At 43.9% G+C, this 23,246-nt stretch overlaps 1 protein-coding gene across 1 annotated transcript; it reads left to right on the forward strand.

Annotated features, from left to right (window-relative positions):
- The first annotated feature begins 12,651 nt into the window (after positions 1-12,651).
- Positions 12,652-13,865, forward strand: LOC120531228 (epidermal differentiation-specific protein-like). The gene has a single exon (XM_039756453.1). The coding sequence runs from the start codon at positions 12,658-12,660 to the stop codon at positions 13,747-13,749; it is 1,092 nt and encodes a 363-aa protein (XP_039612387.1). The 5' UTR covers positions 12,652-12,657; the 3' UTR covers positions 13,750-13,865.
- The last annotated feature ends 9,381 nt before the right edge of the window (positions 13,866-23,246 follow it).

Here is a 23,246-nt window from a genome sequence, read left to right on the forward strand (position 1 = left end):
CCCCCTTGTGGCTGAAAGTGTCATTTAGAACACTAAGTTTTTTTCTTTGTGATCCACTTCACTTGGACATGACAATATTAGACTGATTTGGGACAGGTAGTACTTACTCAGTTATACCATCAACATGAAGCAGAGAGTCAATGCATATGGGAATCTATTGTATTTAATCATGTTTTATTGACAGCGCCTCTGAAATCCCGAGCAGAATTTATGTAGAAAGGGCACGCAAAATACACTATCAATTTAAAATCATGATTGTAAGCACTTATAAAAAATATAAATATATATAGAGATTAATGCAGTATGCTGTTCCAGAATGAAGCAGTTCACATAATTTAGATTAATAAAGTGTATAGCTTTAATCATGTGCAATTTGTATGCCCCACACACGTTAGACAGGCTGACCTTGTGGCCAAGGTGCTGCATATTTAGACACAAGTTGCAGCATAAATCCCCGCCACTACCAGCTCATTGTGTGATCCCAATGGATTTATTTAACCTGACAACACTTTAGCTATATGCAGAAATCTAGCAAATAATCCCTTTGCAAAACACTTAATGTACTTTGAGTAAACATTTTCAGATAAAGAGACTGGTGTAAACTAAAGATACCTGCGTGTAGAGCACCCTGCTATCCTCTGCAGCTCCTTTTGTGTGTTACTGTAAATTACACTGGACAGGTGCTCCACCTTGTGTTTGGAATGGGAATTTAATATTGCAGAGTAATCTGAGCAGTTTCAGAAACTACTGTAACAAACTGTAAGTAACCTCTTTTGAATAAAACAGTGACAATCAAATCAGTTTGGTTCAATTACATGCACAAGATAAAGTCAAATTTATACAGAAATGGTCAAAAGTTTTAGAACAATGAAGTTTTTCCAGTTTTTGTTCAAATGTAATCAGTTGTACTGCAATGAATCTCCTAAGATGGTGAAAATTTAAACCTCTGGCAGTTTAAAGTTTAGGTTTGCAAAATCTGAAAAAAGGAAAATATCAGAACATTACAAATGGGCCTTCTTCAGGGAACAACTAATAAGCTACAACCTACAGATATTCGTCAGTAATTAAAGTAAATGAAGTCTTGCAAGTTGATGCAAACAGTTTGCACAGGTGTCCCAATTGTTGCTAATTACTTAAAAACAAACTGTCTGTCTTAAAGCAGAGTTGGAAGAGACTGTGTTACTAATCCTAAGCCTAACTCTGAGTGAACATGATTGCAAATGGGAAAACTTTCCTGTTTGGCTCTCTGTTATTCACATAATTTTGTTATTTTTCAGTCAGTTAAAAAAAATAAAGACACAAACGCTGACTTATGAATACAAGAAGCAATTAAGGAATCTTAGCATGCGAGTGATAAAATTAAGTCAAAGGAAAAAAATTAGATTCTTTAGAGTCAAAAATTGGATTCTAATGTAATAATTGTATGGATGACAACTACAGTCATATATGGAGTTTGTCGCTCCTTAATATTTTGAATCTCAGTAATAACATGAGATTATTTTAGCTATTGAAGTAAAAAGTAAGTAAATAAACTGAAAGTAAAAATCTAATGTAGAATTAGATTGAGGGCAGTCCAAATACTTTAAATGCAAGAAAAGATGGGGAACAATTGCAAATCCAACAAATATGAAAGTTATTTCATTCGTGCGCATGGGAGATAATATAAGGGCTTAAATACTTGCATTTTACTCCTGGACCAGGGGTTAGCCCTGTCATCTAACCTTTTCCCCTACAGAACAACAGGAGATACCTCAGCCTACTCCCCTTTCCAGTCCTCATAACTTGCCTTCCAATATCGTAACTTCCTCTTCTACCCCTCAAGATCCCGCCTTTCACTGACATCACTTTCTAGACCTGCCTCTTCTTGTCTGTTATATATCAGCCATAATTTAATAATATAATATTATACCAGGTGGATTCACAAACCCTCTTCTTTGTCCCTGTGTTTATTTTACAGTGGTGTAGTCGGCAGGATTGTTCCAAGATGTCTGAAGAACAAAACCTGAATTTGGTCGTCACCAATATGCCTGCAGAACAATAGAGGCTGAAAGCACAGCTGGGAGCATCAGCTTGCTGAATTGGAAGTAAGAGCTCAAGTATGAGTTACTGTCCAACAGGACAAGGGGCAGGCTCCTTCCCAGGTCCTTGGGACAAACATACTGACACCATTCCTGAAAGGTGAGGCTCAACGAACCTTATATGACATGGGAGAGGAGGCTGCTGCAAGTTATTACATTCAAAAGCAGAGGACGTGAAGTACTACAGTGTGTCCATGGACCAGCAGGCAAGGCTTTGCAGAGAGTAGCGGTTTGACCCAGAGCAGCCAATCTGCCCACAGGCATACGACATCTGGTGCAAGGCAGGAAGTTAGCTAAGGCCAGATGTAAACAACTCCAAGTAGGTTGTCGAACAAGTGGCTTGTGATCCTTTATTGAATGCCCTGTCTTATTACCTTACCCAGCAAATCTGCCACTAGGCATATAAAATATGAATGCTTTGGTAGAAACCATGTAATGTCACTGCATGGCTAAGCAATCCGAGTGTGCAGAAAAGTCTACTTGCAAACCTGGAAGGGACGTATTACCCATCAGGAGCCCAACCGCCACAATATGGAGCCTACAGTCAAACCTAAAGAAAAGTGCAATCTCTTTAACCGCTGCTACAAGTGTGGTGAACCAGGATACACCATTCCCAACTGCCCACAGATTTCAGAACCATTGGACTGCAGTTGGGCAAATGGAGGATGATATTGTGCAGTTGCTAACCCCTTGTCTTGTCCTTGTATGGGAGTAATGGTGGTGAATGAGTTTAAGGTAGAAGCACAATGTATTCCCTCAGCAACATTTCTACTGCCGCTTGCTAATACATAAAGAAAAGACCAATCTGACCTGTACTCACAGGGAAATTCGATGGTACAGGTCTGCCACCTGCACAATCAATAACAATGACACCATGAGAACTGTGATAATAGGACGAGACTGGTTTAAAATCAAAAGCAGTTTAACACACATCACTCCTTCACTCCAAAAGCCCTAGTTATGGATGGAAATGATCTTCCCCAAGCTTTCTCCACACTGTGTAACCAGCCGGCAACAAGATGTCATGTCACAACTCATTGCAATGGGGCAGAAGCCGAGATGTCTCAGCCAGGAACATCATCAACTACTGGCGAGGCAGTGTGGTCTCCAACTCCGCCCATTGTCGTTAGCCTTGACCCCCTTACTTCTCTTGATTTTGGCAAACATTGGCCTCCTTTACAGAGGAGCAATGAAACGATGATTCCCTCAAATTTGTAAAAACTGCAGTAGTCTCTATAAACTGTCAATGCATGAATGTTCCCATGCCTAATGAACCCCACTTTGTCATTAACAATGGCTTCTTATATAGAGTAACTGAGCACAAGGGGAAGGTGAAACCCCAAAATAGCCCTTTCCAAAAACCAAAAGGCAGGTCCAAGCCTTTCTCGGATTAGCAGTGTACAACCAAGGGTTCCTGCCCCAATTCTCAGAGAGAGCGGAGCCCTTGATAAATCTGACAAAGGAAAGGGATCCAAAATCAGGTGCATGTGATAAGCATGCAGACTCTGCATTCCATGACCTGAAACAAGCCCTAAAGTTGGTACTTGTTTTGATCACTCCAAACTTTTCTATTCCTTTTATTCTTCAGAGTGACGCTTCGGACACAGGCCTCAGATCCATTTTGATCTAAAGCATCAATGGTGTCAAACTCCCAGTCATGTTCCTGAGCTTGAAACTGCTGGTCAGGGAATCCAGGTGGAACAAGAAGCCTTGGTCATTAAATGGGCAGTAACGCAACTGATATACTACCTCCTAAGCCGCGAGTGTACCCTTGTCACCGACCATGCTGCTTTACAGTGGATGGTTGTGCACAAAGAGACAAACCCATGAAAAATAAGGTGCTTTTTGGACCTACAATTTATAAGTTTATTATCTCTGTCAAAGTCAATTCTAATGTTCTTTCTCAGGTTCACAAACTCTCAATGCTGACCGCCCAATCTGATGGGTCTGGGCCCGAGAGGTGGGATGGGGGGGTGTCACACATGTGTGCATGTGGGACAGTTTACGGGCTGAAATACCTGTATTTCCCCACAGGATCAGGGTTTGGTGCTGTCCTCAAGCCTTTTCTCCTTTTCCCCTCTAGAACAACAGAAGATACTTCAGTCTATTCCCTCTTCCTCACCTCAGAGTTCGCCCTCCAATATTGTCACTTCCTCTTCCACCCCGCAAGATCCCACCTTACCGTGACATCATTTCCTCTTCCAGATCCCAGGATTCCACCCATGATGTAAACTTGTTCAGTTCTGCTTGAAGCTCATGTCTGTAAAGACCTTCAATTGCATTTGCATTCTTTCAAGTATGCTGGGTGGATCCCCAAAACTTTTTCTTTGTCCCTGTGTTTATTTTATTGTTAGCAAAATTATAACAATCAGATTTAATGATGACACAGTAGTAATTGAACTAATCGACAAAGCAACTGGAATGCATACAGGAAAATGACTGACTAAGAAACATTTCTCATGACAGCAACCTAACAATAAAGGTCACCAAGAAATTACAGTGAACTACAGGAGATGGACAAAGATTCCATTCCAATTTGTTCATTCAAATTCAACAATTAACCTCCACAAATGTGTGAGCAACAGACTTTTTAAGGATCTACAAGAGTAGGCAATGTCGGTCCTTGAGAGCTGCAGTGGCTGCAGGTTTTGTTCCAACCCAGTTTCTTAGTAAGCAGTTGATTATTGCTGATGAAGCACATATTGCTTAATTGATAGTTTGATGCTTCATTTTAGTAGTCTTCCTTGTTAAGTTTTAATTAATCCTTTAATTGCTTATTTCAATCTTAAACAGCTTAAACAGCTGCATTCAGTGGCTCCTTTTTAGCAATAAGATATAAATGACAAAGCGGCCAGCAGTTCTCCGTCTAGCTTGTTTCCATTTACATTTGTGTGTTCATCATGCACTATTTGATTTAATAAAACACTTAGTAGAAAAATGTGACAGACTGAAAATGGTCACTTTTAGGCGTCAAATCATTTGGACGATACCCTTGGAAAGGAAAAGATCTACAAAATAAGAACCTAACATTGTAGACTAACAAGCCATAAAACTAAATAAGGTCTGAGAGTGGCAATCATTGGTTTTTAATGAAGCATCTGGGTTTGAATGAAAACCTGCAGCCGCTGTGGCCCTCCAGGACCAAATGTGTCTACCCCTTATCTAGCTTAAGCCAGAAAACACTGAAAAAAGGTAAATAAATGTATTCGCTTTGTAACACATCAGAGGTGATGCAGGATGGGTAATTAAATTCTGATTTTACTACTGTGTTATAAAAAAAAGTGTCATTACGATATGGCACATTAACACAACCAAATGGACAAAAAAGACTATTCTCACAGTTGTGGTAACATATTACCATCTTCTACTATGCTGTCATGAGAAGTGCATTTGCACAAATACAAAATCCAGTCTCTTTAGACCAAAAGTACTAAGCAGTTTGAAAATGTTAAAGCACCAAAAAACATATCTTGATTAAAGTGATGGTGGATGTGGATGTCTTTAATGCTGGGCTATTTTTATACCTGTACTAATCCCACCAGTTTCTTTTTGGAAAATATCAGTCTGGACACTTTGACAACATCAAGCTTAGATAACCTGCTTGCTGGACAATGCAATCCCATTGGCTGGATATACAGTACATGAATCATTAAATCGGAGTAATCAGGCTCATTAGTGCATGTTGAGACATTACAACTGCTCAGGGAACCTGAAGGGACACAATCAAACCATTTTTGCTTACTCTTGCTCAGATATCACTGTTACGTGCCCTGAATGATTTATAGCAAGACTAAATAAATCAGTATATTTCAGATTACGGGTGGCACGGTGGTGCAGTGGGTAGCGCTGCTGCCTCACAGTTAGGAGACCTGGGTTCACTTCCCGGGTCATCCCTGCATGGAGTTTTCATGTTCTGTGTCTGTGTGGGTTTCCTCTGGGTGTGTGTGCCCTGCAGTGGGCTGGTGCTCTGCCCGGGGTTTGTTTCCTGCTTTGCGCCCTGGGATTGGCTCCAGCAGACCCCCGTGACCCTATAGTTAGGATATAGCGGGTTGGATAATGGATGGATGGGTTTCAGATTATTGTATATGGTAAGCCACATATATATTACTTTTTCTTTTATGAGCTGACGGGAAAAAAATGAGCAAATAAAGCCCAGTGCTCTAATATTATTAATATTTTTCCATGTGACATTAATGTATGAAATAAAGGTGTGACAGAAACAGAAGTTTTACGTAACCCATACTTTTATAAAAATAAAAATGCACTTAGCTGACCAGGATTTAAATTTCACATCTCATTTGGTATTTTCCCAGTGAATGCTGTAGAAGACAATGACTGACATTAGCGGACATACTGATGTATATGAACCTGTTTAAATTACAAGGATGCCACAACTCAGACTTACACTTGCATGTCCAGTAATGTAGATCATAGTAGCAAAGTGTTTTTTTTTTAAATGAGATCAGAAAAGAGCCACCTCCAAGTATTCACTCTCTATGTGAGTCTCAGTTACCTAACCTGCTGTCACTCCTTACATAGCTAAGTCACCAGGGTGAAGATGTCAGGTAAAAACTTTATTATTTATTAGTCAGACTACTGATAAGGCTGAAGAAATTCACCCCTTGGCAAAAACTGACATTAAGAGCCCCTTTTAAGGTGGTGCACTAGACTGAGTGCTTACACAGAACTTTTATCATAAAGAAAAATATTTCAAATTTCACATCCACATATGCATGCTTGTTATAACCTGCCTTTTAAATAGCAAAGAAAATTCTAGTGATGCGAGTTTTTAAATGTTTTAAGGAAGTAAAGTGACCTGCCATTAAAATCCAGATGTTTCCAATGCCGTCAGCCACTTTCATGAAAATGCAAAAAATGTTCAGTTTTGCCATTGACTACTCTGAAGCTTCTCTTCTTTTCTATGCAAAACACAATAATAAAACTAAGTAAAGAAAGAAGTTTCTGCTGGTAAATCAAAATAAAATAAATATTTTTATAAAATGCTGATTGGATGATAGGCTGATCAGTTTAAAAGAAGTGGGAATGCATAGCTAAATGTGCAGATGGCTACAAAATTGGCTTAAATACTGGGAACAAAGGGTTATGGTGAAAGATATTTTTTTTCAGAAATATGATGTTAAAAGTGGTGTCCCTCAGGGAGCTGATGCTCTTTTAACAAATGTAAGCAATCTGCATAAAAGTATAAAAATGAACAAGTTAAATTTGTAAATGATATCAGTTTAGCTGGAATGGCAAATAATGTAGAATTAGTTGAAACATTACAGAGGGAGCCCTGCAGCAGGCTGGCACCCTGCCTGGGGTTTGTTCCTGCCTTGCACCCTATGTTGGCTGGGATTGGCTCCAGCAGACCCCCGTGACCCTGTAGTTAGGATATAGCGGGTTGGATAATGGATGGATGGATGGATTACAGAGGGAGCCCTGCAGTGGGCTGGCTCCCTGTCTGGGGTTTGTTCCTGCCTTGCGCAATGTGCAGACCCCCGTGACCCTGTCTTAGGATATAGTTTGTTGGAAAATGACTGACTGATTACAGAGGGACCCAATAAGCAAACAGGCTTTGGAAGATTTGTGACAAATGAAATTTAATATGAGTAAATGTAAAGTATCACATGTAGGAAGTAAAAATGCTAGATTTCAATGTGCAATGGGAGCTTTGAAATTTGAAAATAACATCTTATAGAAGAGGTAGACAGTGTTGGTCCTGGTGGGCCGCAGTAGCTGCAGGTTTTCGTTCCAATAGAATTGCTTAATTAGAAACCAATCCTTGCCAATCTCAGGCCTTATGGCTTGCTAGTCTACCACATTAGGTTCTTATTTCGTAGATTTTTTCCCTCTCCAAATATATTAAATTAAAACAGATCATTTTCAGTCTCTCACATTTTTCTCTTAAGTGTATTATCAAACCAAATAGTGTCTGATGATATAGTTATAAAGAGAACTGCTGGCTACTTTGTCATTTGCATCTGATTGCCAATAAAAACAGTGAATGCAGCCATTTAAGACTGAAATAAACAATTAAGGGTGGGGAACCTTTACAAGCAAGACCACTAAAATGAAGCATCAAACTGTCATTTAAGCAATAAGTGCCTCATCAGTGATAAATGACCTCTTCCGGTGGTCAAGACCTATCTGAGGAGGACAGGAGTACATGGAGAAACTGGTATAAACACAGCATTGCAATTGCTATGTTGTAGACACAGCGTTTAGACGTATCTTCTGGCTGCTAGACTCTATCTGCCTGGGTGTGTGGTCGCCAGTGAGTCTCACAGGACCGGTGAATAGTAGACATAAGAGTTACCTCTGAGGCAGAGAGGGGCCGGCAAAGGGACGAAGCAGGTGGAGGTGCCAAAGTGCTCACGAAGTGCCAGACTGCGAGCGCTCATCACAGAGCAGCTTTTTTACTGGCTTCTCCTGTAGTCCCGCCCCCTTCGGGCAGATCCGCACATGTACGGTAGGAGATGGAATGTGTTAAAACAGTGGGATACCTTGGAATATTTTTAGTTCTAAAAAGTGTGTCTACACAGAAAAAAGATTGAGAAACACTGACATACCGTATTAATTATTGTGCTGTCATTATGTATGGCTTTTCTAACTCCATAAGATATACAGGAAATAGAAAATATTAAAGCATTACAGAGATATAAAAATAAGTCAGAATTACCATAAGATGCCCTAATTTGGGGTGTTTATTATAAACACTGTATCATGATTTACTTCATTAGCAAGAAGTACATACAACTAATAGAGAAGAATAGTTGTCTCAAACCTTTAAATGGTGTGCTTCAATTTAAAAAAAAAAAAACGATTATTTTTGGATGTTTAGGCATCCATTGGTTTACTCTTTAATACAGGGGTGTCATTTCCTGCATAAAATATGGTCAACAAATTTCTCTGATCTGGAAGGCCAAAAAGGGGAACACCCAAAAGCTTGATGTCTTGCATAACTAGACGAGTCGAACAGTATCATATTTGGGGGTTTTCTTATACCGGTGAATCAGTAGACGTCGGACTAAAACGCTTAAATGGTTTCAAAGTATAAACACAAAAAGAGTATAAAGACTGGCAAAAGTACATAATATTATCAAACCCTGTTAATCTAATCCTGCGGTGGGTTGGCACCCTGCCCAGGATTGGTTCCTGCCTTGTGTCCTGTGTTGGCTGGGATTGGCTCCAGCAGACCCCCGTGACCCTATTCGGATTCAGCGGGTTAGAAAATGGATGGATGGATGGATGTTAATCTAATTCAAGGTCATTGTGGGGTGGAGCCAATTCCAGCAGTACAGTAGAAGACAGGAATTAGCCCTGGCAAATGGAGTACCGATCGAAAACCCGTGCACTCACACGCGACCTCCTATTTGCATGTGGGCAGTTTGGGATCTGCACTGGTTAAGGCTTTGGACTTCAAACCCTGAGGCATGGCTTCAAATCCCGCGGTTGACACTTTCTGACCATGGATTCGGCAAGTTATTTGACCTGCCCGTGCTCCGATTGGAAAACAAAATAAATGTTGTAGGTCACTTTCGATAAAGGTCAGCCAGTTAAGTAAATGTAAATGAAATGAGTATAATAGGCACATCACTGGAGATGTGGGAGAAATCCGGAATTTACTGGTGATCGCTAGATCTGCGCTTTTCTTGTTTTGTTTTTATATAGAATGAAGCAATTGCAAATTACAGTTGTAAGCAATTCTTTACCACCTGAGAACATATCAGAGAACACATAAGTGGAATTTAATGAAAGACCACTGTTTCAAGTCCGCTGTGGCTGCGAGGTGCAGTGAACTGAGCAAAGCGCAAACTGTTCGCGCTCGCCGCTTCTAAATTTAAAGAAATGTCCTTGACATTTTTTTTATAATTATTTTCTTCAGCTGTACTCGGGTCCCAATTTGGGATCCTGAGGTGGTTCGCCTTGTGATGCGTGCGGCAAACGCGCTGTATCAATGCAAACTCCCAATATCCTCCTTCAGCCGATCAACAAATAAGCGGAACACGAACTTGTGAAAGCCGGTGTTCTGACGAAACACCCATCGAAATGATCTACTCACTGATACTACGCATGCGCAGACCACACCTTTTACAATTTTCTACATAGGTAGGCTATTTACTGTCAAAATTTTATTTGTATATTTTGCATGTGTGACTTTTAATCTTGTACAGGTCATTGTATCCATGCACGGCTGTGTCTCTTTCTGGCATTAAATGATGCATATAGAATAAATTGAGAAATGTTAGCATTTCCATAAATTTGATAGACGACATCTAAATACAACATGTTAAATGATGATGTGGTATAATGTTATAAGTTTAATGTTACGACTTACAATAAACGGATGTGTGTAACATATACGGTGTATATACCGTATCTGCCATTTAAATAAACTACGGTAGGATACTTCGACAAAGTAGGACAAATCGTCAGAACACCGGCGACCATTGTATCAGTTATGCAGGTATCAAATTATGGAGTTTGTCGTCAGGACTGTCGAGAACTGCACACCACAGGGACGGTTTGGGAGCGATAGTGGATATTCGTCTTATCTATATGTATTTGAGTAAGTCGATGATGCAGTGTAATGCTGCATAAATATGATGTAAACGTCTACTGGCACAATAGCGATGCCCAGGAGACGGTAATAATAAAATATATAGCGCGTGCTGTAATCAAGAAGGTGACGCGAAATTACAGAAGACCGGTGATGTTTGCAGTTTGCTATCCTTCATACTAACTGCTTATCTGTCCTGGAACTGAGAATAAAACGTGAAAGGGCCAAAACACTCTAGCTCCATTGATCCCACAGTGAAATCATTTTTTCTTTTTTTTTTTCTTTAGAATAAAGAAATCAAATGCATTTTCGAAGATTATCATAAAATACTCGCTGTATATAAAGCAAAAAAAAAAAAATAATATCAAGCAGGAAAATAACACCTTAAATTACTTTCACGTTAAAATCGCTGTTAGCTTGGGAGAGCAGAGTACAGCACAGCGCTTTACGGTGTTGCCTCCTCGATGTAGCGCCTTGCCTGTGAAACACCAAAGCCAGTCATTCGCTGTATGGGGTTTGTATGTTCTCTTCTATCTGTTTGGGTTTCCCTCGGTATTCTGGTTTTCTTCTCACATTTTCGAGCACATGCAGGTTAGCTTCACTGGCGATTCCATACTGCATCATGCTGGTGTATTCGAGAAGTGAGCATTGCGATGGAGTGGCACCCTGTCCATGGTGTTTCCCAGTCTTTTGGCTGGTGCTGGCAGGATAAGCCATTGCCTCTTCGTGGCCGGACGTTGATTAAACAGAAATGCGTGTGTCTGTATAAAAAGAAACGCCTCAATTACATTGAAGACGCTAAAAGCTGTTACATTTTATTTAACGCCTGTTTTTAAACTGTCCCAAAAAATTACCTGGACAATCTTAATATGTATGCTGGAAACCTGGAGCCATACAGGACAGATAGCTGGCGCCAATTTCTCGATTTAAACCAACCCATATTTGGTGGTGCAGTCTCTTACCATCTGATTACTTCTGGGCTGGTCGCAGACACCTGGAGCCAGTCCTTGGTATGGAAAGCCAGAAGCTGCTCAACTGGAGACCATTAAAGTGTAAACGAGAAAAACGAGTTTGTGCGCAATGAGAGCCACCAGAGAGTCCTGCTAAGGTGGTGTGCAGTTCATACCATTGACTGAAGTGCATCGAAATTTATTTATTTATTTATTTATTTGACTTCAGTCCAACATGTAATGTAAACAAAAGGTGTAGTTCAATATAAAATGTATGGTGCACAAAATTAAACTTCAACCTTTACTGTTTTACTGAAAACATAATAATGAATCAAATTATTCAAACCAAAATCAAATTTATAACACAAGACAATCATACCAATTGGATTTCATCTGACATGTTTTGCGATTTTTCAGCCCCGTCACATTATTTAAATGCTGCGTTTCAGCTTCTAAAACTTAAATGTTCCACCTCGACGGCGTCTTGAGATACAAATGAGAAGTCAAGCATAATGACAATCCAGTTAGCCAGTTAAAGATGACATTTTTGCTTGATTTCTCATTGCATCCATAATGGGTATCACGGTACAACACCCTATCTGATTTGAGGCAGGAATGCAAATTGAAAATAAAATTCTTTAAATAAAGAACATCTTTGAATATTTTACTTTCTAAATACTAAACATCATGTAAGACCAAACAATGATACAAGAATTTTCACACATTTCACATTATGGAGTTGCAGATTATATGTAAATAAAAGAGGACAACGCAAATCTGGGTTTTAATTTTGGCTTCACAGCTAGTCGTGTTATCGCTTCCCCGCACTGATTCAGTTGTTGACTGCCGTACCAATAATACAAAGTTTGAACACTGCATATATGCATAGCTCTATATTAGTTTATTATTGCAAGATTTCTTCAATATTTAAAATAATTATAGCTAAGACGGTGATTTAGATTAGAGATAATTAATCAATTAAAATTCCGAGCTGACGACTGCGAGGCGTGTTCTGTTTCTGGGAGGGTCCGCTGACTTTCGTGTATAAATCCTGAGACTCAGCAGCCAGATGTCACTCCAGCCAGCTCTGGTCTTCCAGATATCTCCGATTTGCAGCCGAAAACAAACCAAAGCCTTCTTCGCAATGAGTAAAATCATCATCTACGAGCACAGTGACTTCAAGGGGCTCAGCAAAGCGTTCACCAGAGATGTTCCCAATCTGGCCACCGAAAACTTCAATGACTGCATTTCGTCGATAAAGGTAATCGGTATGCCTTGGGTAGCTTATGAACACGCTAACTACCAAGGCCGTCAGATTGTATATGAAGAAGGGCAGTATGCCAGTGTGGCCATGAATGATGCTTTTTCTTCCCTAAAACTCATCACTGACAACCTTGACGATCCTTTGATCTCCCTTTATGAAGACCTTAATTATGGTGGAAGAAGCAAAGACATCACTACTGAAACGAACCTCTGCTTTTCTGACTTCAACGACAAAGCCTCGTCCCACATTGTGCAAAGAGGCGCCTGGGTCCTGTATGAGCACTCAAACCGAGAAGGCCGGCAGATCATCGCTCGTGCAGGGGAAAGAGCGCCCAACTACTATAACTTCGGCTTCAACGATCAGCTCTCTTCTCTTCGTCCGCTGCAGTACGGCTCTCCTACAGTGAAAGCCAAGATTCAATGGGAGAAAATGATCAAGGAATCGGAGAGGAATGTGAAGATCGACGAGCTGGTTGGAATTAATAAATCGGACACTGAGCAGTCATTTTCTTCAACCGCCACCAAAGAGTATGAAACCTACGTCAGCCAGAGCATCACCTTTAGCAACTCCACCTCCATTACTGTTGGTACTTCATTCTCCCTTGATATCGTGCCTGGTGTTGGAATGGAGAGCAGCATTTCGGTTTCCAACACCTTCTCTGTTGAAAAAGGGAAAACCGAATCTACAACTTCAAGAGAGAAGACCGAATTCACCCTCCCTGTGAAAATCCCACCACATACAAAACTGACTGTTAATGTCATGAGAAAAGAAATGTCTGTGAGGGTGCCGGTAGAGTTTACTGTCACTCGAGGTATTAACACTAAAATAGAGTACGGGGAGTACCGGTGCAGCTCAGGGAGCTCAGTGCATGCTGAATATTCATCTGAACGTGTGTAATGAGATGGAGAAACAAGTTTGTCTTTGCATTAAAATCACTGAAGCAGTTTTAAATGTTATACTGTGAATATGAAACTACTGACATGCTGAGAAAGAAAATTAAAAATTAAATCGTGTCATGGTGTGATTATTGGGTCGAGAGAATATCTCCGTTATGAAAAGGTCAGATTCAGATGATCGTTTTTTCTCTTTTCCAACAGTCGGTATACAGATTATTGTTTCAAAAGATGAGGATAAGGCTAACATGGTTTGGTTCACATCAAAAGGACGGGTAGGTTAGGTATGTTTGGTTGGTGGAAGAGGGGGGTTGTGGAGGGCGGTGCAAAGGCTGCCCTTGGGTCGTTTATGTGAGGTTTTCATGTTCACTCCTGCCCCCTTGCTATGGCTGCAAAAAAACTTTTTTTTTTGACTTCTGTATTAACTAAGCTAAGCAAACTATCGGTCCAAGGTGTGTTCATAAATTACAAACGTGTTATACTAAATGATTACTCTATGAAGTTAGGATAGGTGGTGTTAGATGTTTTTATCTTGCTCTTCTATTTTTGCTGATTGTACGTAAATCGCGGACAACATTGAAGCAGTTGACCGTCAGTGTCATTTGCTATTGTTGTCTTTCCGCTGATCATTCATTGTCAGTATTGGTCACAATTACGAGAGCAAGTGCCTTAGCAACAAACCGTTACGCAATAGTCTATACTGTATGAGTAAAAATCCGACATTTAATATAACAAATGCTCATGCCTTTATGAGGTCATACAAATATGCCTTCCAGTAAAACGTGAACATAAATGAATTTTTCAATGTGCAATAAAACTCCACAAGAACTAGTGAAAAGATAATAAAATGAGGAAAAACAAAATCTAAAAATAAATCTAACACTATCGCGAACCGAGTAACTAAAACATAATAAGCCCCATTGTCTCTACAAAACTTATAATTAGTTATAATGCCTTGACCTTTAAAAATACATATGTACAAAAATACTTAAAATCCCGATAAAAAATTAAAACCCTTCCAATAAAACTACATATAAAAGTGAACACTTGAGGCGCGTGCATTTTACTTCCTTGCTGCTACACCCAGTTAGCCGTTATTCCCTTCAGACCTTTTCTCGCCCAGTTTATCCAAGTGGGTGAACTGGTCTCTTAAAGAAACAACGCCCTACTTATTCACAAACCTCGTGTTATTATCTTCGTCATCCATCCATATTTATCAGTCCTGCATGTACTTCCATGTAAATTACACTTTATTTCCTGCAGCATAAGCAATGTAAGATTTTTACAATGCATTGTAGCGCAGTATAGAACAAGTATACTAACTTATACAATATCATTTGCATAAATGTAGAGTAATACGGGCGGCACAGTGGCGCAGTGGTAGCACTGCTGCCTTGCTGTAAGGAGACCCCTGTTCGCTTCCCGGGTCCTCCCTGCATGGAGTTTGTATGTTCTCCCCGTGTCCTGGTACTCCGGTTTCCTCCCACAGTCCAAAGACATGCAAGTTAGGTGGATTGGCAATTCTAAATTGTCCCCAGTGTGTGCTTGGGGAGGGGGGGGGGTGCACGCCCTGCAGTGGGCTGGCACCCTGCTCGGGGTTTGTTTCCTGCCTTGTCTCCTGTGTAGGCTGGGATTGGCTCTAGCAGACCCCCGTGACCCTGTAGTTAGGATATAGCCGGTTGGATAATGGATGGATGGATAGAGTAGTATGAACAGCAAATTGAATCAAATGAGCAACTTAAATAACATTTAATTTAAAGCTAAATACATTGAGTCAAATGAAGTCAACAAGCTGTATAGGTTGATACAGGGGTGGCTTAACACTTTTGCAGATCTGTTGTGGACATAAACACCAATTTTTCAATTTATTAGGAGTGTACATTTTACAGCTGCATGTCCATGATAACCTACTGTCACAAACTTCACAAAGAGCCTTAGCAAGGTTTGGGGCAGCCACCCGTATAATTGGTTTCCTGGCTGCAAATTGTCACTTTAAATGATTGCACTGCTGTGCACAAAACCGAGTGCAACTCAGAACTGAGGGAATAGGGAAAAGGTGGAGGCTTTTAAAGGGGAAGACAGGAAGTGAGATCAAAGGGGTCGGGCTCTGGAAGATCTTCAGCCATAGGTTCGAGCCTGGACGTGACATCACAGGGGTCAGAGCCGGTAAGGTCTTGTTCCATAGGCTCAGTCCAGGAAGTGACGTCAAGAGGGCTAGGTGGAATCTCCCTTGAATGTTCTGCAGGCAAGGGAGAAAAAGAGTCAGTGCACTCTACCACATCCCGGTATGATTCAGAACTGCACTTACTCAAGCCATTTAGCTGCATTCCATGAGCACGTGTGTGACACTACATATGTGTGGCATCCATATAATCGAGCAAACCGGATTCTTTCCAACTGATTTTTCAATCCTAGTTGCAGTAATGAGCACTCTTCCAGTATTCCTCTTTGCTTATTTCATGTTTGCCTGTATGTGTACTGTCGGTACTGTTATTTGGGCCTACTTGCACTGTGCTGATGAAATGCAGTTTATGGTATATATGTTGTATATGTCCTTGTATAATCTATTAGTTTACATGGTCACACATTGTTGATTTATGAGTATTTACTCTTGGTTTGTGTGCTCCACTCCTCTCTCTCAAGCTCCATCTTCCACCTCCCAACTCCGGCTCCTCAAAGGGAGGGAGGTGGCCCCTTTTATCATGACCCAGATGTGCTCCAGGTGCTCGGTGATGGTCTTCCAGCAGCACTTCCTAGTGTGGCAGAAGTACTGCCCTTGCAGCTAGAAGCACTCCGGGCGTAGACAGTTCCTGGTTCGGCAGCACTTCCTGGTGTGGCGGAAGTGCTGTCCTCAAGGGCTCTAGTTCCGTCCAGGTGCCCCCTGGTAGTGGCCACGTGTCCCCCACAGGGTTAAGCTTCCCAGCTCCATTTGCATGGCCCTGATGGAATCCAGGGGACCTGCCCTCTTGTGACCAGGGAAAAACAGTGCCCCTCCCATGGTCCGACCCTCTTCCAGGCATCCCAGTGGGGCAAGATCTCTGGTCGTCTGCCACAGTGCATACAATACTTGTTTCAGGCATATGAACTGTGGTGGTTCATGTCTGTATTTTATTGGTTTGTGTATGAACTAAATGTTTGTTTATATATACTACTTGTTTATCTATTGTATGTTTATTTGTACTTGTATTTCACTGGTTTAGGTGTATTATATCATTTTAAGTAGATGGCTTACATTCATTTATAAGTTGGTCAGTTTACATAGCGATACTTTTGCGTGTGCACAATATTGATCTACTGCTTGTCTTAGATTGGTTTCATTTGGGCAACTTATCGCTTTCACTTATGGTTTGTAGGGTGTAACATAAGACAAGACACGTTGTAAGTTTTGGGGTCTTCCGCCCCGTATACTGAAACAGAAAAAACCAGCAGTCAATCACTTTTACAAACATCGAAAGCAAAAAGACAAATCAGGGGAGAAATGGACGGGCTTTTTATGAGGGCGGACCGGAGATTGATGTGCAGGTGTTGGGTACTGGTGATGGATACTGGGAACTGATGTCATCAAGGGTCATCGGAGGGATTAATTAGACCCGGAAGCGCGTGCTTCGTATAGCCGTCATGGCATTTGCTTATGTCTCTGAGGCCTCGGGCTTTCTGAAGAAGGAAAGAAAGAGAGGTTAGTACTCCGTCGTAGACCCCTCGCGGCACGTTTTCCGTAACAACCCGGTCAATCCGCTGTTCCCCAAGCACTCGTGCGTGACAGGACCCCCCCGTTAGCCCAGGCCCATCAGGGCGGGCTACCCGAACCGCGAGGTCGTGAACGCGAGAGAGAGCATCAGCGTTGGCCTGCAGGGTGCCCCGGCGATAAACGACGGTGAACTTAAAGGGCTGCAGATCCAAGAACCACCTGGTGACCCGGGGATTCGAGTCCCGGTGAAGAGCCATCCACTGGAGGGCGGCATGGTCCGTCACGAGAGTGAATTCCCGACCCAGCAGGTAGTACCGCAGGTGCGTCACCGCCCATTTAATGGCCAGGGCCTCCCGCTCCACCGCCGAATACCTTGTCTCCCGGTCCAACAGTTTCCGGCTCAGGTAAATCACAGGGTGTTCGACACCATCGACGCTTTGGCTCAGCACGGCACCGAGGCCTGTGTCCGAAGCATCAGTCTGGAGAATAAAAGGAAGCGAGAAATTAGGTGTCCTTAATATAGGTGCCGAAGTAAGAGCCACTGAATGCCCGCTCCGTATCCTTGGTCCACACCACATGTAAAGGGGCCCCCTTCTTTGTTAAGTCCGTCAAGGGTGCTGCTCTCTCGGAGAAGCGAGGTACAAACCGGCGGTAGTATCCCGCTAGCCCCAGGAAGGCCTGCACCTGTTTCTTGACCATCGGTCGGGGCCATTCTAAGATGTCTTTTATTTTGGTACACTGTGGTCTCACCAGCCCTCCACCCACCAGGTAGCCTAAATAACTGGCTTCGCTCATCCCAAAGTAGCATTTGTGCGGGTTGATGCGAAGCCCAGCTCTTGCTAGCGTCAGGAGTACTGTATAGACCTGCACAACATGTTCCTCCCACGTGCTGGAATAGATAACAACGTCATCCAGGTATGCAGCACAGTAGGACTGGTGGGGCCGCAGCACTTTATCCACCAGACGTTGAAAGGTCGCCGGCGCCCCGTGCAGCCCAAATGGGAGTACCTTGTAGTGCCAGTGACCGCTAGGGGTGCTAAAAGCAGTTTTTTCTCTGGCGGATGCCGTTAAGGGAATTTGCCAATACCCCTTCGTCATATCAAGAGTGGTCAGATAGCGGGCCGTCCCCAGCTTCTCTAAGAGTTCATCCACCCGGGGCATGGGGTACGCATCAAACTTCGAGACCTGATTGAGACGTCTGAAGTCGTTGCAGAACCGCCACGACCCGTCCGGTTTGGATACGAGGACGATAGGACTTGACCAGGGGCTATGGCTTTCCTCAATGATGTCTAACTTGAGCATCTTTTGGACCTCTAGCTCCACCTCAGCGCGTTTTGCCTCTGGGAGACGATAGAGTCGTACCCGGACAACCACCCCCGGGTCTGTGACAATGTCGTGCTCAATCAACGGGGTCCGGCCTGGTGTCTCGCTGACCACCTCCGGGACAGACAGGATGGCTCTCTCGAGCCCCTGCTGTTGAGAAGGGGACAGATTAGAACCGAAGTGAAGTGGTGTCTTTTCTGAGTAAAGGGAGAGAGCGGTGCCGGGAGACGGAGCATCCTCCCTGTCTCGCCAAGGCTTCAGAAGGTTGATATGATACACACTCTCTCACTCAGTCGACAATTTGGCTGGCTTACCAAATAGTCCACGAGTCCTTTTCTCTCTTTCACTTCGTATGGCCCCAGCCAATGAGCCAAAAGTTTTGAGTGGGAGGTGGGCACGAGCACCATCACGCGGTCTCCAGGCTGAAACTCACGCAAAGAAGTGTTTCGATTGTAGTTCCGGACCTGCGCTGCTTGAGCCCTAGACATGTGATCTTTAAGCAGGGGCCGGATTTTAGTCAATCTATCGCGTAACTGCGCGATATATTCCAGGAGGTTAGTGGAGGGAAGCGCCTCTCCTTCCCAACCTTCTTTAAGTACGTCCAATAGACCCCGGGGCTGTCGCCCATATAACAACTCGAAGGCGGAAAACCCTGTGGAGGTTTGTGGAACCTCCCTATAGGCAAACAGCACGAGGGGTAAAAGTTGGTCCCAGTTCCTACCGTCCGCGCTGACCACCTTGGAGCATCTGCTTCAGTGTTTGATTGAAGCGCTCAACTAGTCCATCCGTCTGGGGATGATAGACGGATGTCTTGAGATGCTTAATCTGGAGTAGTTTGGCCACTTCCCTGAACGTATCCGATGTGAAGGGCGTACCCTGGTCTGTGAGGACTTCTTTGGGTATGCCCACGTGGGAAAACAGGGCTACTAATTCCCGAGCGATGTTTTTAGTATTAGCAGAGCGCAGGGGAACTGCTTCGGGATATCGGGTTGCGTAGTCAACCATTACCAAAATATACTTGTGACCACGTACGGAAGGCACCAAGGGGCCAACTAGATCGATGCCGATCCACTCAAAAGGGATATCTATCAGGGGGATCGGGATCAGCGGAGCACGGTCCCTGCGGGGAATCTGGCGTAAATGACAGACCGGGCAGGACTGACAGAAACGGCGGACCTCCTCATTGATCCCGGGCCAATAAAACCGGAGCTTTATTCTTTCCAGCATTTTTTCGGTGCCCAGGTGGGCACCATGGAGATGGGCGTGAGCTAGCTCACAAACCTCCCGCCGGTAGGTTCGTGGCACTAGCAACAACATCCGCACCTCGCCTTCATGTTCGGCAACCCGATAAAGCAGATTATTTTCGAGTACAAAGTAGGGCCCGTGTGGTGTGGATGCCATGGACGATATGTCGTCACCGGAGACGATAGCATTCCTGGCAAACCTCAAGGAATCATCATTCCATTGTTCACGTTTAAAGGAAGCTGGCGTGGACCGGTATTGGTTGTCCAAGCCGGCGAGTATGTCTGTAACTGGGGCCGCGGGAGCGTTTGCCGGCTCCAGAGCGGCTCTTGGGACGCCTTCCGGGTCGAGGTCCTCCCCCGAAGAGGACTCCCCCGACCCGTTTACGTCATCAATAGTTGCCGAAGTGCACGGCGTGGGAACAGCAGGGAGGGGCCCCTGACCCTCCATGAGCAGACCTAGTCTCGGTGGAGGAGTGGTGACGGTCCTACCACTTTTAATATTCGACCAGTCGCGTCCCAAGATGACCGGAAAGGGGGGTTCTGGCATTACAGCGACCACCAGCTGTTTCAGAGCCCCTTACCAAGTTATGAAGCATCTCGCAGACCGATAAGTTCTGGTCTTCCCATGCACACATTTTACTCCCATACGGTGCGGGAGCCACTGTCGCGGTAGGACACAGCGGCGAGCAACAATGGTTATGTTACTCCCGGTATCGAACATTGCCACCACCAGGTGCCCGTTTAACAACACTACTCCCGTATTTGTGACCGCAAGGGGGTTAGACAGTGCACAGTACCTCTCTTCCTTCGCCCAGCCACAGTCCATCGGCTCCTGGTTGAGTGGGCAGGCCGGCAGCAGATGTCCCGGTTCACCGCACTTGAAACAGCGCGGCAGCGCGAGCCTTCGTTCCTTCGGCTTGACCGGAGCCTCTGGGGCGCGGCTATTGGGCTCGGGGACGCTGGCCCGTCCCTGCCGCGACCCGCGCATTGGACTTTCAGATCTCGTGAGTTGGGACACCGCCAGCTGTCTCTCGAGAACCTCCAGAAGGCCGTTCATATCAGCGAACGGGTGCCTCCGGACCTGTTGGGCGAGATAATCCGGCATCGCGTAAATCAGACCCTCGCACGCTACTTGCTCCACCACCTGGCGAGCTTGATTTTCATCTGGCCGTAGCCAGCGTCCGAGCTTCCCCCAGTACTCGAAGGCCTGGGCTCGAGCCGGTAGTGCGGGGTCGAAGCGCCAGTGACACCAAGCGCGTGCCTGTTGGCCAGAGGTTACGCCGTACCGCTGATAGATTTCAGCCCTCAGGAGTTCATATTGGGCGGAGATAATGATATGCCCGCTGCGCAGGCCCCTTTAGGTACGGGGCCAGAATGGACACCCACTCCGCCCGCGGCCACCGCTGTCAAGATGCCGTCCTCTCGAATATGGAGAGGTACAACTCTATGTCGTCCTCCCTGGAAAGAGGCTGTAAGGGAGGATGTGCCGGTCGGGGAGGCTCCGGTCTTACCACTTCCGCAGCCGCCAGCCGCCTCTTCGTTTCCGTGTGCTCCGCCTGGGTTGCAGCCTGGTCCACCTTAATGGCTTGGAGCTCTGCGACCAAAGTGTTGAGAACCGCGTTCAGATCCTGTCCTTCTGCCATAGTTCGGACCCTCGTCATCCTGCCGACTACGCCACTGTAACATAAGACAAGACACGTTGTAAGTTTTGGGGTCTTCCGCCCCGTATACTGAAACAGAAAAAACCAGCAGTCAATCGCTTACAAACATCGAAAGCAAAAAGACAAATCAGGGGAGAAATGGACGGGCTTTTTATGAGGGCGGACCGGAGATTGATGTGCAGGTGTTGGGTACTGGTGATGGATACTGGGAACTGATGTCATCAAGGGTCATCGGAGGGATTAATTAGACCCGGAAGCGCGTGCTTCGTATAGCCGTCATGGCATTTGCTTATGTCTCTGAGGCCTCGGGCTTTCTGAAGAAGGAAAGAAAGAGAGGTTAGTACTCCGTCGTAGACCCTTCGTGGCACATTTTCCGTAACAACCCAGGTCAATCCGCTGTTCCCCATGCACTCGTGCGTGACAAGGGCCATCTTAATGTATGAACACAATGGGTGCTGCTCAGCGGTCCCAGGAGCACGATATTTCTGACATCTATGTATATTTCTGTTTTCCTATCAAAACAGGGGTCACAGCACATTACTTAGCCCAGGGGCTTATAATGCTGGTAAGATGTCCCTGATTGGTTTCTCAGCAATAGATCAATTCCATGTGAGTCTTGCACTGGTTTTATGGGCAAACTTAGCATGTTGGTTTTGTGTGTGATCATATTTGATTTAACGTACAAAACAAAACAGTTTCTCTACTCACCCTTTCACAGATTTCTGCATTCATGCAAAATTTATTGGATGTTCATGTGACATTGAGCTGCAATGGGAGGGACATGAAAAATGAATTGCTAGGACCATACAGCCGTTTCTGAGCATGAAAAGGAACAGGCAGGAGTTAGACGTAAAAATAGCTGACACCCACATGGACACACATGGGGAAGGCTGGGAATTGCATCTCCATGGGACAATTCTGTTGAGATACTTGGGTGCGGTCAAGGTAAGCAATAGGTGGTCATTACACCTTCTTTGAAGGGATTCCACTTTACTTGGAAGTGTGTCCGGTGTGCAGTGCTATAGCACCAGAAATACTCCTGTGTCTGGCGAAAAACAAGCCACGTTTCCTGAATGAGTGGTCAGAGTCAGGAGGAGGATGAGCCTACATGGGAGTGTGAAGATGCGGGTTCTGGCTCCATGCTCCCATCGCTATTTGGGAGCCCGTCAACCCAACACCGTTGATAATGTTACCGAGTGAGCTAGTCAGTGGAGGCAACAAGTAAGCAAGGGGATGGTAAAAAGTGAAACAGTGCTTTTATTAAAACAGTCAACAAAAACAGTGTTCAAATAAAGTGCAGTGCTTTTATAAAGTCTTCATTTAATAAATAAATAATCCATAAAAGAAACTGGATAATTAAAACCAATAAACAGAACAATCCTTAAAACCAGAGGTTAAAATGTTTCTTTGGAAGCAGTCTTTTAAAATCAACAACAACAAGCCCGGTGCTTCTTCTGTGCTATCGTCTCACCTGCTTATCCCGCTTGGGCTTAGCAGCAGGCGAGACTCTCTCTGCAGCTGTCCTTCTTCCATTACCCATTCAAATGAGACTGGAGACCCAGTCATTCCAGTCCCCGAGACTTGG

This window comes from Polypterus senegalus, chromosome 6 (assembly GCF_016835505.1).
Source record: "Polypterus senegalus isolate Bchr_013 chromosome 6, ASM1683550v1, whole genome shotgun sequence".
NCBI classification, from domain to species: domain Eukaryota; kingdom Metazoa; phylum Chordata; class Cladistia; order Polypteriformes; family Polypteridae; genus Polypterus; species Polypterus senegalus.